Source organism: Hakea prostrata, chromosome 4 (assembly GCF_041222555.1).
Source record: "Hakea prostrata isolate BN-2017 chromosome 4, UWA_Hpros_2, whole genome shotgun sequence".
Lineage (NCBI taxonomy): Eukaryota > Viridiplantae > Streptophyta > Magnoliopsida > Proteales > Proteaceae > Hakea > Hakea prostrata.
The window spans coordinates 43834555-43853883 of record NC_142603.1 but is presented as its reverse complement, the minus strand read 5'-3'; the positions used below and the strand labels follow the sequence as shown (position 1 = coordinate 43853883).

The following is a 19329-nucleotide window of genomic DNA, read 5'->3' as shown; positions in this document are numbered from 1 at the left end:
CGCCTTGGCCCATTTTTGGGTCAAGGCAATTTGGTGTTGCCTTGCTTGGTGTCGCACTGGTTTTCGTTGCCCTCTATCGCCTAGCATCGCCTTGACAACCATGATGTAAGGAAATACTTTGCTTCATCTAGAAGGATAACCAGACGAACCCTTCAGCCATGGGCCTGAAGCACCTGACCAGGAATCTATTGTTCGAAGTCCATCCCCCAACCCCTTTCATTGAAGCTGTGGTCACTTAGGTGGGGTAAAAAGTCGTTCCTGGTGACCTGAAATTCAGGTCATGATCCCTGGCCCAGTCCAAATTTCATAAATTGTATAAAGGCGTCAATTTGGCTCCGGAATAGAACCATCCTATTATTAAATGAGAATGTTCCAAGAGCAGGTTTCGAGATCACTTGGTAAATGGGATGGGACTGGATGGTTCAAGGGTTAGTTGATACTTAAAAAGCATTCTGATTTGGTATTAGATGATTTAAAAATGTCAAATTGGGCTTGATTGGTAATTGTAAATTTTAAACCTGGTGTTTGATCATTTTGTGCTTGAAACATATATGTAAGTAATTGCATAATAGGAATCTGCACATATTTGGCTGTTTAGACCATGGGCACTTGAAACTACAAAGAAACTAGACTGTCCAATTACTAAAAGGGAATGGATCCTAGTTATAGGACCTTTTACAAAATGGAGCGACCCTCTTAGGATCTGAACTGATTAGGAACCCCAATCACCCACAACCACCCTACTAGAGACCCTAGTGTGTATCCCTCTCTATTATTAACCCTGGATTACAGGGCCACTAGCAGGATCTTTTCTAAGAAAGAAGCAGGCAAACTAGGTTCAATGTTTGGGGTCAAATCTCAAAGGACGTCAGCAATTCTTGGCATGTAACCCAGCTGTCTAGGCCTGGAATTAGTAGATCACAATTAATCTCTTCAAGCATCCTCATTATAAGTCAATTGGGGTTTGAATTTTTCTGTCCAGCCCTAGTAAATATTGAACAGCAGCAAAATCTTTACTCAAAACACCAGTAGGAAACCTGCAGCAAGGCTGAATGGAATCTCGACTCCTAACTCTTAAGTATAGGGTAGGTCTAGAGTTAATTGGGATAAGAATTGGGCTTCAGCCAGCTCAGGATTGGTCTGAATTCTAAAGGAAAGTTTATGTTTTCTAGAATTTTTGGAAACTAAGGTTTTGTATTTTTAGGGTGGGATTTTTGAAATCCTAGGGGTTAGGGTTAGGGTTAGGGTTAGGGGATGGCAGTCAAAGGTAGAGGGGGTGTGAAGGCTGGTAGTCCTAGAAGGGTTTATGTTATGTGCCTAGTTTAGGCTTTGGGCTAAGGATTGAGGAGATATAAGGTTTTTAATGAAACTATGGTTTTAGGTTTTTATGAAGTGCAGGAAAATTCTGCAACTTCAAGGGATGGTCTGTAATTGGGTTTAAAAGTAGGAGAAGGTAAGGGAGAGGGATGCGGTCCTACAGGTAGGTAATAGGAGGCAAGGATACAGGTTTTCTACGGGGAGGGAGGGACTGGTGCCGTAGGGAAGAAGAGGGAGTTAAGGCTTGCAATGGGGGTAGGGTAGGGAATTGGGAAAGGGATAGGGTCGGGTTTTAACTAACTTGGAGTGGGAGGGGCTGGATGTGTTGTTGCTGGTCTTGATGAAGCTTCAACACTGTTGTAGAATTATATCAAAGTTTCTCAATATCTGAAACCCAAGTCGTGGGCTAGCTTCCCACAACTTCAAGTCTCTAATTTCTTATAATTCTCCAAGATTTGCATAAAATGAGGTGGGGCTTTATATAGCCTCACACTTGAGGGAAACAAACTAAGAATTGACCTAGGAAACTTAACTGGACTCAAACTAGGGAATCCACTTTGGATTGGGTTCACTTTACAACTCAACAACTTAAAACAAACTAGAAAGGAGTTTCCCAGAGATCTCCTAATCAAAGGTAACTTGCAAAAATAAGTAACCAACTCCCAGAAGGAATCCACATTAAAAAACTGGATTCCAACTAGGACTCTTAACTACTAATCCATTTGAGAAACAAAAAAGTAGTTATAGGATCCTAAAAAAATGCTGGAATTTACTGGGTGCTCATGGGGTATGCAATGACCAAAGTGCCCCTCTGAGGATTTGGCCAGCTCCTCCTTGGTGCACTGATTGAGCAGTGTTTTTTGTCAGGGTCTTGATGGGCCCCATGTTTGCTGCATTTGGTTACATTATTGGGTGAATAAATCAACATCTATTATTGTTGTTATCCCTCTTAGTTTCTCCCCACATCTATCTCTACTGCACATAGCTTATCAATATGACACTTGATGCAGATCCAGCACCAAAGAAGGCTGTTTTCTTGAAAATCAACTTAAGATTGATAGATGTGTGGATTTTGCCTTCATTAGCTAGATTTCGGTCGTAATCATGGAAGAAAATTCGATCGAAATGGTCGAAATTTCGACCGAAATGCCTGCAAAAATCCAAATCGAAACGAAATGTAGTAGTAGGCACGAAATGTATCCATATCGTTTCGTATCGACCGAAATTTCAACCATTTTGACCAAAATTTCGACATATCAGCATTCCAACTTGTTTTTCCTTAGCTTTTGTTGATTTCTATCCCATTTTCACCTAATTTTCACTACTCCTTTGCCTTCAAACACCACTTTTGCTCATTTTTTGCCTCCAAACACCTCCTAAGCTACAACAGCTACAAAGGAAACTCCAACAACAATAGAATATGAAGCATGAGCCACACCCAACAGTTCCAAACTCCCCCTTTTTTTATTTTTGTTTTGTCCATGCCTTAAATGATCTTGTATTGCCTTGAAATTAATATATGTTTAGCCTAAGACTATGATCTATATTTGTGTTTTGTTAAACTTATCTTTTTATTATTTGCTACCATTTTTTCATTTTTTTATTTTAATAATTATTTTCTAAAATTATGTATTTTTATTTTATGTATATATGATATATAGGCTTTAGCTTAATATATTTGAGACACCATCACTTGATCTAGTCGGTCATTTTATTTTGTTGACTTGTTGTATATGTAACCATTCTACCAAACAATCCATGTATGTTGTTGATTCTATGCATGTATGCAATATAGTTTGCACTTGTCGGAACCAGTCATTTGTTAGTATACTTGAATGATAAATTTTCAATAGTTTTGTTTTTTACAAAATACTAGTTCCATTGTGTTTATTATGCTTGAAATAGGTAGTATACAAGAATCCAAATCATTTTGAGTCCATATCAGACGTTTCGGTCGAAATTTCTTCCTTGGTCGTAATAAGCCAACATTATGGATAAAAAACATGGGTTCATATGTTGAGTACAAAAATTTCCCACACTAGTTAGCTCAAGTTTTGTTTTAAGTCCATGGTTATCAAGGCAACTAAGTGAGGTAAGGCAATAAAAGGCAATGAAAACTAAGGCAACACCAAGCAAGGCAACAAGGTGTCCCCTAGACGACACCAAGTTGCCTTAATCCAAAAATGGGCCTAGGTGCAGAGGCAGCCACGTAAGCTGGCAACCATGTTTATGTCTTTTGTTTAATTAGGTTGTACCAGCCTGATGGTTCGATTTGTATTTAATTATGTGTCCAATTTAAGTTGCAGTATTGAGGTCTTTTCATTTACAATACATAATTAGGAATCTAGTAATATTGCATGCATGGGATAGTTAGCATTTAAGTTTTCACTGTGTTAGGAAACTGCTAGCTAAATTTTAGGGGTAGGCTAGAGTCTTATTAGAACTCTTTTCGTTCTCTATGTAAAAAGTCTTCTCCTTTTGTATTTTAAGACCTATAGGACTTCTCTTGTACGGATGGCCTCAATTTATTGCCCTCCATGTGGAAGAATAGAGAAGGAAGCATTTTCAGAGAAATTGTTGCTATTGAAGCTATTTTCACAGAGCATTTCAAGGAGGGATCAAACCGTAAGAGCTGGGCTCCATTACCACAGTTTACAGACCTTTTTTACTGCTGGGAAGCAACCATTGTTGGCCAAGCAAGCCTCAAGGGGGAGGTCTCCGACTCTCAGGCAAGCAACAACCGTTCTGGGACCTTTCTTCCCCCCCGCCCCCCCCCTTCCCCCTTCCCCCTTCCCCCTTTTTCCTATTTTCACCTTTTTTATTTCAGGTTTGAAACAAATCTTCTATTAAACCTGCAGCTGCAGATTTTGTGATGTAAATCCAATCAGTTTAAGGCTTCCTTTCAAGGAAAACAGCCCCCATATCTTCCCTCCATCATCTTAAAGTTTCAGCCCATCCAAACCCTACAAGGCCACCTTATACCTAAACTAACTACACCAACTTTTAGGAGCCTTCGATTGAGGCTGAAATTCAATCGATCATACCCATAAAAGTCCAACCCCTAAAACTACTCCTTGGAAAGAGCACCCCTACACCCCCCCCCAGCCCTCGCAAAAACAAAAAAAAAAAACTGTCATTCAAAAGCTTTCTAGAAGTGAAAATAAAGTTGACCAGGTCAGGCCCGATCATGAGTGAATAGAAAATCGAAAACGTACATAGCTGTTCCGGGAAAGCACAAAACTGAATAAGATGTGATCCAAAAAAAAAATCCCTTCAACTACAGCTTACAGTGCTGTTCGATAATAATCATATCTGGATATGTATCAAGAGGATCCTGGGGTACTGCTGGCTTGCTTGGTCAACCAATCAAATGCAGCACTAGCACCCAATGGAAGGCTGCATTGGCACTTCTTAACTATCCAACATTGTAGACCATCCATTGTAGCCGATTGAAGAACAATCAAACAGATTTTCCATTAAGCTTAAAAAGCACATGTCCTTCACAAAGCACTATAGGAACGCCACTTCATAGTTGTCAAAGCGTCCGCCTAGGCGCGCCTAAGCGGCAAAGCGGTTTTTCAACCGCTTAATTGATGCCCAATCTGCAAAGGAACTCCAAGGCCCAAAGTGACATAAAACCTATATTTTGCTTCGTGAGCGGGACCCCGTGCCCACAATGGGCGGGAACCCCGTGCCCATTGGCAGTAGAATGTGAACTGTAAGCCATACTCAACATCAAGAATCAATGAATCAGCAAATGCCTAAGCAAACGCTTTGACAACCATGGTTTGATGAGATGAACTTATGTTTGTGTTCTTTTTCTGAATAATTTTTCATAATTATGATTCTTGAATGCTTTTTTTTTTCCGGATGAATGTGACTATTGAATATTTGTTTAGTTTATTATAGAAAGTAGCTATATTGAAAAGTAATTATATTGAAACTTTTTGACCCAACCGCTTTGGTTGCCTAGGCGTCGCTTTGCCACCTAAATGCCTAGACAGACCAATCGCTTTGGTCGCCTTGCTGCTTTGACAACTATGCACCACTTCTTCCGTCCCACTTCAATTCTCAATGAAACATTATCCTTTATTTCAGCTCATTTGCTTGTAAAATAAAAAATAGCTACTTCAAGATATTTCTCTTTCCTCAATTTGCCATACCAAGAGTAGATCATACTCTCCCCAAAAAAAAATGATATCTCCAGAAGAACATAAACAATGGTACCTTGTCTTGAAATTTCTGGTTGATTTGTCCATGATAGATACAGATAAGTAAAGAGGTTAAGGCTGTCCCTAGTGTAACACAACTATGATTAAGAATTCTTTTCCCTAAGCTCCCATGGATCTCATACTAGTCACCAAACCCTCAAAAATATAATTAATTACATCCACATTTTACTTGACACTCCTCACTAGAACATGCCAGATTAAATATGAATTTCACTTCTCAAATTAGCTTCAACGAACTTCTCCCAGAGTTTCACAGACCAAATTTTTACTCGTTGCTCCATTGACTGCATAATGTACATGCTGATGTAGACTCAAATGAATGGGAATGGCAAACCAAGATTTTTTGAAAGAACAAACTCAAATGGTACTAAAGCTTGATAGCTATAATCCTATTGCCTAATCTTTTAACATCCAACCCATCATTCTTTAAATCTTTATGAAACCCCAAAAAAAAAATTACATTTTTATCCACTATTATATGTCTGCTCCACTTTTGTTACTTGTATCCCTAGTGTACCAAAGCTTAAAGTCATCCAACTCCTTAGCATTTTTACCCTTCCATCTAGTCTCCCAAACATGGTAGAAGATCTCGCTCTCAAGCGAGATCTCGCCACCTTGAAAAACCAACATCTCCACCGAGATGGCAAGATCTCGGTTGAGATATGACATTTTTTTTGCTTCAACTCGATGGTCCATCTCGGTGGGTTTTAGGGTCCCAATTGGGCTAAAACTTGATATATATAGCCTATTTAAGGCCTTTTGAACAAACTAGTGGCCTTGGATTTGTGAAAAAACGACCCTCAATAAGATTTCTAAGTCTACCCATTGGCGATGCCACCTTGAAAAACCAACATCTCCACCGGTGGCAGATCTCGGTTGGGCATTTTTGCTTCAACTCGTGGTCCTCCGGTGGGTTTGGGTCCCTTGGGTAAAACTTGATATATATAGCCTATTTAAGGCCTTTTGAACAAACTAGTGGCCTTGGATTTGTGAAAAAACGACCCTCAATAAGATTTCTAAGTCTACCCATATTGTGAAACTGAAATGCTGTAGGACTAGGAAATGCAAGGATATACAACATGCAATATAGTACCCTTAAGGCATATAAATGAAAAGCAAGTGTATTAAATACATCAAAATTCCGTTCATATGAGTATCATAATCTCGACTTTTGAGAAATAGAATGATATATTTATACAACCATCATAAGATCTATATAAGTCATTAACACATAAGTTCATAAGACAAGCAAAGAATGATTGATCTTCCTTTGATGTTGTAGATGTGCTAACTACTAAGAGTAGTTGCAAGTGAAAATCCAACTAAAATCTGCAAAAAACTGGAAAAAAAATTGAGAGTTTCACGAGATATAGTATGGCAAGATATGACAAGATTTCAAGCAAGATATCCCATTTCGTAGAACTCAATCTCTATCTAATCTCGATTTATGAAAAAATTGAGATATCTAGCAAGATCTCCCACCATGCTCCCAAATATAAACTATATTAATCCTTCTTTTCATTATTACATCTATTAAATCTAAGCTCTTAAAATCTTAACTGTCAAAGATCCTATGTTTCAAGATGCCAATCGAACCCTAGGTTTCTAGACTAGCTTCTTTACGCACACTCATCCATAGAGCAAGAAACGTTGCCTACTTATCATCCCATCCGGGTGCGCATGTGGTGCACCAATTATGCAGGATGCTCTATATAACCCTTGCCCACTTATCACTACACCTGGGTCATAGTGTAGCAAGTCTCTTATTTTGTCAGAATGTCCTAGCATGTGTTTATCATGTAAGGTTGTTAAATGTTAAAAAGGTTTGGATACATATATACACACCTTAGGTACACCCGGACTCCTTCAAAAGCCAGCTCCACAGGAAGCACTTTAATACTACCCTATGTTTCTATCTATACAGAAAATAAATATCCACAAAAAACAACTAAGAGTGCACAAACAAAATTTGAAGTTATTAATGGCTTAATGGTTAATATAGTTATAAACTTGGCCATGAAGCTGAGAATACTGAGAGTAATGAACTATGTAAACCAATTATCAACACTAAACCACAAGAAGCTGGAACAGGTTTGGTCCGATATAGGCAGTAACAAACCAAAGTGCTTATAATTTTCCAGTAAGAAACTAAGTGCTTTTACTGTCAGAAACATGAATATAAGTAAATGTCTGAAATTCAGGAGATTAACAAGAGAGAAAAATTTGCCCCTTTTGGCACAAGAAGAGTTAAAAGAAAGAGGCCAAGTACATACTTTTGCATAATTGTATGCCTGCCAGCAAAATGGTTCTTCCAAATCAATAGATGGGAGATCTTTGTTCATTTTCTCCTCTAAGAATTCCTCCATGTTTACCATATTACTAGAACTCTCATGTTCAATGTCACTATCTTCTTCATCTATTCTCCCTTGAACTGACCCAGACAAAGAAGGAAGTCTTTGAGGCTGTCTTGGTGCAAATTTGATTGTTCCTGGAAAAGTTGCCTCAACACTTTTTCCAGTAATACCTCGCCCAGCAGTTATAATTTTCCATTCCACCAAATGTTCTGCCGATGAGACTGTTCCAATAGACGGATTTCCATCGAAGGATACAATTTTTCTCCTCGGAAAAGGCATAGTCACAGAACAAAACTCCATAGTTATTGGGGCCTTGTAACCTTCCATCAGTGACAACTTGAATAAGAATGCACCTTCATCTTCAGAAACCATTGAAAGTTGATAAAATCCTTTTACCGGAGGTCCAACTCCACATAAGGCCTGGTAACGCATTAAAATAAAATTCCCTAGGGGTGGTGAAAACATCACTGACTGCTTATCAACACCTTGTTCAGGAACTTGAGCACAAGGATGGAATGACAAAACTTCCGTATGAGCTGCATTCAACCCTGCCAAAGGGAATGACACATCAGGCAATCCTTCTAACTCTGCTCTGCAGTTTACTTGACCTGAAATTGATATAACATCTGGAATTTCATCCCTATCATACATAGCAGCATAGACTGTTTCATGAATTGTGAAAAATATCCGTTGCTTCCCTTTGTATAGATATGGTTTCCATGCTGGTTGCTTAAGGTCTGAAGGAGGCAAATCTGCCGAAGAAAAGCCATTCGTCTTAACTGCAGAAATGTTGGAGACGCTGAGGTCCAGAGGCGTCCCTGTAAATTATAACAGATAAGAAGGCTAAAAAATATCTAAGAAAATTTAGCTCACTTGACTGACAATAAAGGCCAAAAAAAAAAAAAAAAAGACGAAGAAGAAAGAAAGAGAAAACCTTTCCCTCTTCTATGGCATGTAAATTATAACTTATAAGATCAACTTGAGATGAGAAATACCATAACAGAAATTACCCACCAAAGGGCATTGCGCTACTTATGAAAGAGAGAAGCACATCTTTGTCAACGGGCCTTGAACCACTTTTTGGAGCATCTGAGGTGACAGATCCAGCCACAGCAGTGCTTGAAGTGGAAGTTGCAACAGGTGCAGCCACAGGTTTTGAACGAGCAGAAATGCCTGATATCCCTAAATTTCCAGTTAAAGAATCCAGCAATCCTCCCACTGAAGGAGATGCACTCACTATCACCTCAGGTTCCACAAAATCACCCGTGATTATGTCACCAATAGCATGTGCCACCATAAATGCACTATAAAATGGAGAAAGATGGCTATTAGGCATATTGTGGAGCTATTGAAACACTGAACAATCCAAATCAAATTTCAGAAAGTTTGCAGTGACAGAAGCAGCTGCATTGCATCACAATACAAGGCCAAATAACTTGACATGTTACAGCAAAATAATCAATGTTGTAGTTCAAAATTTGGTTGGAGGATAGTAGGTGTATGTCCATGACAAATTAATACAAGGCAAACTCAAATACATCATATTTAATACATTGAAGACTACCAAAGAAAAGAAAGGCATCCAGTTATTGAGTTTTTAATAAGAATTAAAATAAGTAAAGAATTACCCTTGTACCCTAGGGACTTGCATAACACTAGTAATCAGTAAATACTATGAAATTAGGACTAACATACCCTTGCAATCTAAAATTAACAGTATAACTAAACGCTATGTACGATAGTGCTGTCACTAGTGTAAGAACTGTAGTGAGTCAAGATAGTGACTCACCAATGGCAGTTGGTTACATGAAGGTTTAGATTTACACCCATATTTGTTTGTGCTTGTAATGGATGATTTAACCAGAAAGCATTCATGATGTGGCTCCTGTGGTGTATGTTTTTTGGTGAAATATTATTTAGTGGAAGAGGCAAATGTAGAAATTAGGATCAAGCTGGAGTTGGATATCAACCTTGGAATTAAAAGGTTTTAAGACAAGTAGAATAAAGGAGTTCACGGGATGTACCTTAGGTTGAACTTGGATGGGTAAAAATATGGTGAAAATTGATGAGAGGAAGATTCCGCAAAGTGATATTCCTAGTTATCTAAGCTGAATCATAAAAAGAGAGGGGGGTGGGGGGGGGGGGGGGGAAGAAGAAGAAGTATAGAGGATGATGTTTCAGAGAGGCTTAAGATAAAACAGATGAAGTTGAGAAATGAGAAGTCACCCCCCCCCCCAAACCAAAAAAAGAAAAAGGAAGGAGCAATATGTTTTTGAGAGACTTCAAGTCATGATTGAGAAGACTGGAGCAAAATTTGACAAGTGACTTCTAACTTCAATGAAATTCTTCCAATTTTGAAGAGAATTGAAGCACAAACTGCAGCTAATGTTTTAAACACAATACCACTTAATGGAGGGATAGAGGAGGCGAAGAAGAAAGGTAGCAGAGAGAAAACCAGAGAAGAACTACTGTTGCAGCAAGATGGATAAGAAATTCCACAAGAAGGGAGGGAGGGAGAGAGGGTGCACACACATGCACAAACAAGCTTTAGCTTCAATTAGTTCTTTTCTATTCCATCAGAATAAATGAAGATTATAACTTATAAGAGTACCTAAAGATACATTAACATATTCCTAAACCAATCATGCTAATCCTTAATTAACAAAGACCAAGGTTGTCGAATCAATGTCAAAGGGTTTGGCTAGGTGTTTTTCTGGTGCCAGCTGCCGACCTAACACACCAACCCTCCTCCTTTACCTGGGCTGGCAACTGGCAGCAAACACTGCAGGAGTTAATTAAACAAAGTCTCGATTCTAAACTAAAAACTACAAGATGACTACATGACTAAACCTAAAATAACTAAATATCCTATTAAACCCAAATTTAACTGTACCCTTTATCTCCATCTGGATACCTAAGTGGTTTGGATCAGTCCAAGGCTGACCGCATCACCATCCCACCACCTGTCTGTGTTAGTGCTATGAGTGGTGCTGCATAGGGAATATGGTTTACTCCACCAAACCCTACAGACCCTAAGTTGATCCACGGATATTGTACATTTTACAAATTTCGTGATGTCCTAGGTCCAGGTCCTATTTATTCCAGCTAACTGTTAGGACCCTAAATCTACTTTTATTTTCTCATTTGAGTTAGTATTTTGTGATTTATTGCAAAGTCCTTGTCTAGGTGTGATTCCTAGTTTGTGTTGGAATCCCCTAGTTTGAGTCTACTTTTTATTAGGACTTCATATCTACTATCAGAATCCAAATTAGATCACGTTGGAGTAAGTAATGATAGAGTCCTTATTTATCTGAGAAGTCTTTAGTCAAGTTAGAGTCACACTTTGAGTTCTAATTTGAAGTCCAATAGGTTCGTAGTCTGAGTCTTATTTTGTTTGTTTTTGAGGCTAAAGATAAAGCCTCTGTTCTCTATAACACGAGTCAAATTGATTAATAAAATTGAGATTGAGAGTTCGGAGGCAAGAGAGTTGTGGGTTTCCTTTGGGGAGCTCTTCAGCCTCTGTTCTTCAATTTCAACAGCAATTCAACAACTCCAGCAGCTTCATTCATTCTCCAAGTAAAGAACACAGACCCTTCCTAGCCCTCTCCCCCTTCTCCTGACTTACCCACAAGCCCCTCTGTCCTTCTTCTTCCTGTGGCAGCAGAAAATCCCCTCCCCCTTCAACCCTAGATTCCCTAAAACCTCTTACCCCCTCCCTTACCCTATAGGATTGCACCTTTACCCTCCCCTTATTCCTAATCCCTACTTTTAGTTTCATTAAAGGACTTCATCCATTAGGCTTTCAAATTTTCTGCAATTCGTCATCAACCTCCAGAAACAGTAAACCCTAACTTACTAGAAACCCTATATCTCTCAAATTGCTCAACCAAATTTCAAAGTTCAAATCCTTTTAGGAGTATCATCTCACACTTCTATTCTACCACTCCCTAACTCTAGTTGACTTTCCTAAGAGTCCTAACCCAAGTAGAATACTTCCAACCAAACCAAAATCCATTAGGAAAATTATGAAGTATCAAGCACAGCCCTTCTCCCATCGCAACTGAAACCCGAGAACCTTATTTAGAACCCTAGCTTGAGCATTCAGTTTTGAGAAGACATGACAACAGCACCCAAACCTTATCCTGCATTCAACCATAAACCCATTAAAGACCCAACCTTAATTCATCAATTCAGACTTGAAATTACTGTTACAGCATAGCATTGGACTTAAAAACCTAAATACCTTCAACCTTAGCCTGGTCGAAACCTTCTAGACATAACCCTAACCCTTGCAAACCCTAATTCCCTCAAGAATCCTACAATTAAAGGCACCCACAACCCTAGAAAACTGCTGGATCCCTTAGACAGGATCCTGGTATGAGCCCAATTCTAGGGCAATGATCCTATGAGCTAAACACAATCTAGAATTAGGTTTAAATCAATGAGCCAGTCATTCCCCCCCCCTCTTCCCCCCTTTTGTATATGCACTCTTGTTGTCGCTTTTAGTAATCTAATTATTCATTCATCTCCCCCCCCCCCCCAAAAAAAAAAAAAAAAAAAAAAACAACTCTCTAACTTGTAATACTTTCTAATCAAAGTTGGCTTCTAGAAGTGCTCACCCAAAAAAGAAAACCTAATGGGCCCGTCTGATAATGTTTTTTGGGTGAATGAATAATTTAATTAAACAAGCTCCCAAGGAGAAACACCAAAACAAGTTTACCAAGGTAGTCACAACTCACAAATGGAGGAGCCTTGAAAAGTCATGCCCAACCAAATCTACGTCGAAGAGGAGAATTCTTTTCAGACTAGGCCAGCATGTAGGCAGGATTCCTCTTCAGATGGAAACAACAGGGGCATGCAAAGAAGAGATGATCTAGATCTTTCGCGGCATTCCAGCAGGGACTGCAGTTGTAGAACACCCTAATGTGCCGGTGCAGAAGAAAGGCTTGAGTGGGAAGGCAATTTGAGAAGACCCTCCAGATAGAAAACCTGTGCATAGGGATTTGGTTTTTGGCCAAGCAAAGTCTTCCAATTGACAGATATTTTGCTTTATGAGATGCCAAGCTGAACTGACAGTGAACATGATAGAAGTATAGAACCCACTCGTATTCAACCTGAGTCTCACCCAAGCATTAATGGAAGCAATAGCTACCATCATTCAACATTACTGAATAGTAAGAACAGCAACCAAATATGACTCAGTTCCTTCAATAAACTCTGATAATCTCATAATCCTCACCAATAGATACAATTCTGATTTCTATTCGATGAGATTCAGTTCTTGGAATTAAAAGAACAATAACTAAACTATAGGATCAGCACACAATACATATCCCATCCCCAGTACCTGCTCAGTCCCATACCTGAGAGGTTGCCCTCTCCTAGCAAGCTCTGCTTGCCCCTCTTCTCTTCTCCTCTTCCCCCTCTTTCACTCCTCGCGTGCCTTCTCTTATTCCTCACCTCCCTAACAAACTCTCACTGCTAACCAATCTTTCACTGCCACGTGGGAGCTCCTCTACATGCCCCTGATTCAGTTATGGGTGTCGCCCATTAGTTCCCTGTCACTTGTCCCCCTGCTGATTGGTCTGTCCCCCTGCTCTCTGCTGGTGCTGATCCCCTGCTTCCCTTCTTATTCTTCCTTTTTGTAGACGTGAGTTATAAGGGGCTTATCAGAACATGCCAGTGGATAAGACTTGCTAGGTGAGTTTGTCGCAAGAGCCAAAAGGGTTTCTTTGGATATGGGAAACCATGCTCCAAAGGTCAGTCACTATAGGATGTATTGGTGGAGGGGTGCAATCACCATTTGGACCCACAGTAACATTTCTATTCTGAAACACATGTTTCCCACTTAAAACATCTTTTCTGTTTCTCAGCTGGAAAAAAAAAGGTTCTTGAACCAAAATTGGTTTTTGGTAAACCTGTTTCAAAACTCATATTCAAAAGCGACAACAGAGGTAGAAGATGGAGAGTTGCAGGTGCTTTCTCTCTTCTTTGTTTAAGTCTCTGATAGAAATTTTGGGAAAAAGATGTTTTAGTTAGTCAGTTTTTTTTTTTTTTATTATTTAAAAAAAATAATGAAAATCAGTGAATAAAGTTTTTGGTGTCTCAAAAATCTTGTTTGCAGCACAAGAAAAAGGTCAATCTGTTTCATCGGTACATAAAAACAGGCCCGTGTACCCAAATGGAAGATTCCAATTTCTTGTTCCACTCGCACAGAAAAAAGCCAGAGACAAGGAACAGAAACATCACTAAACGGGCCCAATGTACATAGATATTCATGGCAAGGCATTGTGGATCTTGAATGACTTAGAAATACTACAAAGTGCAAAGGCACACGTTAAAACAGCCTAGCCTAAAAGTTCGTTCTGTTAAGAGTAACCATGATTATAATCAACATACATCCCACCTTACACATGCAGGCATGCTCACAAAAAAGATCTGCACATGCACATCATGTGGAGATGCCCCAAAATGGCACGAAGGGGCAAAACACACAACAAAAGCCCCTTGCACTTATCAGTGACTGAGCACCAGGCTACTGACTCTCATACCATATCACAATTGCTTACCTAAAAACACTGACTATTGAGCAAGGGATAAAACAATGTATATACACAAATAACAACAGTGTAAATGTAAGAAAAAGCAAGCATGCACCTAGCAAAACTAACTCATAATAATAACATTCTGACTTTTGTACAAGTTAGGGGGGAAAATCAATTATCATGACATAAAGCTAAAAGAAAAGACATGCCCAACTTTCCCGAGACAATGTTAATATATATATATATATATATATAATGCTTACAAAGTTACAATATAATAACAGGATCATGAAAAGCAATTCGAAAAGGGAAAATATAAATGTTAACAACTTAAAAGTTATTTTCTTATTTTATTTTTATTTTGGAGCAGCATTACATTGCAAAACTTACCATACCCTGTGATGCAAGGAAGATCAAGCAATAGGGACGATAGACTCTCCTCTTCACCAACAGAAGTTCCACAGTCAGATTTCTTACACATCCTTTCATATCCTTTTAAATGAGAAGGTTCAACCAAAGGTAATACCAGAATGTTATAGTGGCCCTTCACATGAAAAACCAATGGCCATAACAAAAAAGTCTCTCTTTCCTCATCTTTAGTGATATGAAGGCTGATAATATGACGTGTAATAGGATCATCAACCCATGAATCTGATCCTGCAGCTGACTGACTGACACGCACACCAAAACCACGGGCAGAACCTTCTCTGCACAAATGCAATGAAGGCATGAAAAAAGTCTCCCACTAAAGGTACTGAGAAGAAATAGTTGATTACTGAACAGGCAACCAAGAGAATGCAAATTCAGATTTAAGAATATAAAAGGAAACAATGAAAAGGAAATAGTCAGTTAGAATTTGAAATAATGAAAAGGAAATATAGAGAATAGTCAATTAGCAATAAGAATATTAAATTCATCCAAGACAGTGGATTTACCAACCACAACAGAGAGGAAAACCCAGCCCAAAGAAAACAAAACAATAGAATGAGTTACAATGAAGGAAAAAGAGACCATCAAAAGAAGCATGCTACAAAATGTCAAAAGGAATTAAAATCCCTGAAACACCAGCAATTAGATATTACAATATTAATTGCATACCGTGTGATACGAAAAATATAGCCATAAAAGCCCCTTTTTTCAGACATATTCTCTTGAATACAGTTGTCAAAACAAATTCTTACAATGGCTTACTAAATATTCACTAAAACAAACACTTGATTTTGGATAGAGTCTAAGTAAAGTCTATTAAAGAAGAAACCCACTATAAGAGAGAGCCCAAAAAGGAGAGGCTACACATAGGCTTACGAGAGATGAAAGCCTACTATACAAGACAGCTCACAAAGGAGAGACTACACAAAAACCAGCACGACATGAAAAAAATTTCAATCAGTCTATGTAGCACAACAATGTGTGGCCAGTTGGCCTCTAGCATTTGCAGCCCAAGAATAAATTAAAAGTCCATTAGGTGCATTTTCCAAAACCAATCAGTCCATCAAGCATTATGCTGAAAACATATACTAACAGGTGGTAAGGATTTTAAGGTTGCTTTTTTTTTTATGTTGGTTCACTGCCAAATCAAGATTCATGGGGTGCATAAACAAGGACATTACTTCCTCCAATAACATAGGGCCCAGACACTTTACTAGACCCTGTTCACCTTGATGTAGCCTCAAGTGAATGAGGACCAGTTTTTCCAGAATCATATCAAGACCACCCTTAGCTTGAAGTTCAAATTAGGGTTTCAAGCATTTTTGGCCACAACTGGTTCAGGTCTTAGATTAAGGTCAAACTGAATTATAAATCAGGCCTGAATTATGAGATTAGGACATCTATTTCTGAATATTTCAGGTCCCCGAAGTTGGTTTGTTCCCCTCTGAATGCTGGAATCAGTGTTAAGTATCAAGGTTCTCAAATTAGGGTTTGAATAGGTCTAGGGTTAGGGCTTCAAGAGGTCGAAGTTAGGTTACAAATTTAGGATTAGGGTTTTGAGGATCTAGGACAAGAGTTTCATAGTTCTGGAGTTGGGGTACTAAGGATGTAGGGTTAGGGTTTTGGAATCCAAAGCAGCAAAGGAATTTGGTTTAGGATAGGGTTTGGGAACTTAAGACAGCAAGGAAATTACGGTTTGTGAACTTACACAGTGTAGGCTTAATGCAGAAAAGAAGAAGAAGTGGTTGAATGGGGTAGGGCTTTCAAAACAGAAAATTAAAAGAGTGGAAGGGGAACAAGGTAAGTGTTAGCCTTGTAATGGGGTGTGATGGAGATGGAAAGAAGTGAAGGTAGGCTACAAGCACCTTTGAAGGAGAATCTTTCTCACTCGATCGCATGGAGGTTCCCTACCACTGATAAGAAGCTGCACTAACACCTTGCTCTTAGGCAGCAACACACTCTCTAATAATTGTATTTTGAATAATTCTGTCCTATATAGGAATTTTTTTTCAAAGAGGACTCTTACTTATCTCAAAATTGACAACTTAAAAACAGATTCGGACTCCTAAGAAACTCCTAATTACAATTATGTCTAGCTGGCTTCGAGTAGAGCTGTCAAAATGACCAAAATACCCGTGGTATCAAATTATACTTCTAATGCTGCTGGGCAGTAACCTAGGCTGCTAGACCTGCATTACACCCTGGTCCGGAAACCTAGTTGGATTTGGATTGGACAAAGGCAATGCATCTGCATCAGTATCGCACTCTTAACTGCTCCATCTGTTCCAAGAATATTGACTATGATCTGTTACATGTACATGAAATGTATCAAGTTTTCGTATTGATTATGCTCACAAGAATGTCATTCCTTCTACAAGTTTAGCAAATTGAATTCAATTCCTAACACTTACTTTTTTTAACAGGTCCCTAAGGAATATCAAACTCATAAGCTCTTGACTGTAAGGTGTTGGTGCTTCCCCAACTTGGCTATCCCCTTGGGATAAAAACCAATATTAAACATTGAAAAATCCAAATAGCAAAAATTCTACTAACCTCTTCTTTCTCTCCATAAAAGCAGCAACAAACTCTGAATCAGTTGGAAGCAGCGGTGATGTGCTGCACGTTAGATTATCCGGCCCAGATGTCTCATTCTCTCTTTTACATGCTAATCGCCACCGCCTCTCCACTACTGAAAATCTCCTGCAGAAATGAAAAATTATAAATAACTAAGAGGACCTGTACAGGAGCATTCATTAAATACAAGAAGCAAGGAACTTATAGTATTAAAAAAATGAAGCAGAGAGAAAGATCCAAATCAGAATTCTGCATCTTCAAATGAGCAAAATGAAAAATGCACAACAAAAATTCAAGCTTTTAAAATGATCTAAACCACACAATATTATAAAAATGGGATTTCAGAGCTAAACAGCAGAAACAATCTAAGAACCCAAAACTCCTACAATAGCCCAAGCGAAAGATCAGGATCAAATCAGAAACCCTAATGACAGAACGGTAACGAACAAGTTCTATTACCATTCACCTAATTGAACAGAAGAAGAAAATAAACGCAAAGAGAAACTCCTTGGAAAGAAAGACAATTTTCAGACACGGAGAAAAAGGGAGAGAGAGAGAGTCGCGTACCGAGAGAAGACAACAGTATCTTGGCTGTTGAGGATCCAGAGAGCTCTGATGCTACAACCTAACATGGCTTTTCCCAAAACTTCAAACGCTACCGGAAGCAAAACTGGGGAAACGAAGGATCAGTGATGAAGGCGCTTGTAGCTGGCAATGCTTATGCGTCTGCGCCTTGCAAACGAACCCGTTTTACAGCGATGGCATCTAATAACCGTTTAAACAGATCACTCGTTTATTAATTGGTTCCATTTTTATTTGAAAAAATAAATCCGGGTTTTCGATTCTTGAATCGAATAGAATTTTGTCCCATTGGAGCCAAGCCCTGTCCGAGTTCTTCGAAATGGGTTGCAGAATTTAATGGTTTATTGTTTTTTTTATTCTTTTAAAGCATAAATTTTCGAGTCTACATTCAATGGTGTTTTTTTTTTTTTTTTTTTTTTTTCTTTTCTTTCTTTGTTCAAAGTTTCAAACTGTATGCAATGGTTCAAGTCTAATATTAGTATTAAGGACTCATTTTTTATAAAATTATTGCTGTCTTGAATATTTTATGTCTATTTGGTAATTCTAAAATTAAGAAATCAAAATACAATATTATTTTAATTTAGTAAAAATATCAATTATCAAATTTTTAGTATTCTTATTATTTTGAATTTCAAAAAATGCTATCTAAATTATTATTTTTCTGCTAAAAAAATAAATTTTCTTAAATTAATAATGTCAAATCAAATAGTAAATAAATGAAAACCTAATGAAATTACAAATTCCTAAAATTTGATCATATCAAATTAGAAAGGGTAAATATCAAACTACCTTTGGTTAAAAATATTTTTTATTTTAAACTCTAAATTAATATAATCACTCTAACAGTTAAATTACTAAATTACCCTCAATTAAAATAATTATTAAAAACCAAAACACCATACTTAAAACCTAAATTATCTTCAATTATTAAAATCCCAACATACATTTTTTTTAAAAAAATTATCAAACAATTAAAAAAGCACGTACTACTATCAAGTAAAATTAAAAATACAATTAAAAAAAAGGGTATGTTGATAAAATTAGACATGTATTACTATTTTGGGTTTTATTAATTGTTTGATAAATTAAAAAATATATATATATATATATATATATATATATATATATATATATATATATATATGTTGGACTTTTAATAATTAAAGATAATTAGGGTTTTAACTATGGTGTTTTGGTTTCTAACAATTATTTTAGAGTTTAAAATATAAAAAAATATTTTTAGTCAAGGGTAGTTTGGAATTTTAAAAAAATATTTACCGATAAAATTTAAATTTA

At 37.8% G+C, this 19329-nt stretch overlaps 1 protein-coding gene across 3 annotated transcripts in view; it reads right to left on the bottom strand.

The window, feature by feature from the left end:
* LOC149019008 (clathrin adaptor complexes medium subunit family protein) overlaps positions 1 to 18462 on the bottom strand; it is a 32229-nt gene extending 13767 nt beyond the window's left edge. Inside the window, exons 1-5 of one of the 3 annotated variants that reach the window (XM_089153099.1) lie at positions 18019 to 18462; positions 17431 to 17577; positions 14844 to 15155; positions 8918 to 9207; positions 7823 to 8721 (exon numbers count right to left, since the gene is read on the bottom strand). In XM_089153099.1, coding sequence (XP_089009225.1) covers positions 7823 to 8721; positions 8918 to 9207; positions 14844 to 15155; positions 17431 to 17577; positions 18019 to 18083 — 1713 coding nt within the window. In that variant the 5' untranslated portion in view covers positions 18084 to 18462. Of the gene's footprint in view, positions 1 to 6481; positions 8722 to 8917; positions 9208 to 14843; positions 15156 to 17430; positions 17578 to 18018 lie in introns of those variants that run through there. The other 2 variants (XM_089153098.1, XM_089153100.1) reach the window with 2 other exon arrangements.
* Positions 18463 to 19329: the final 867 nt, after the last annotated feature.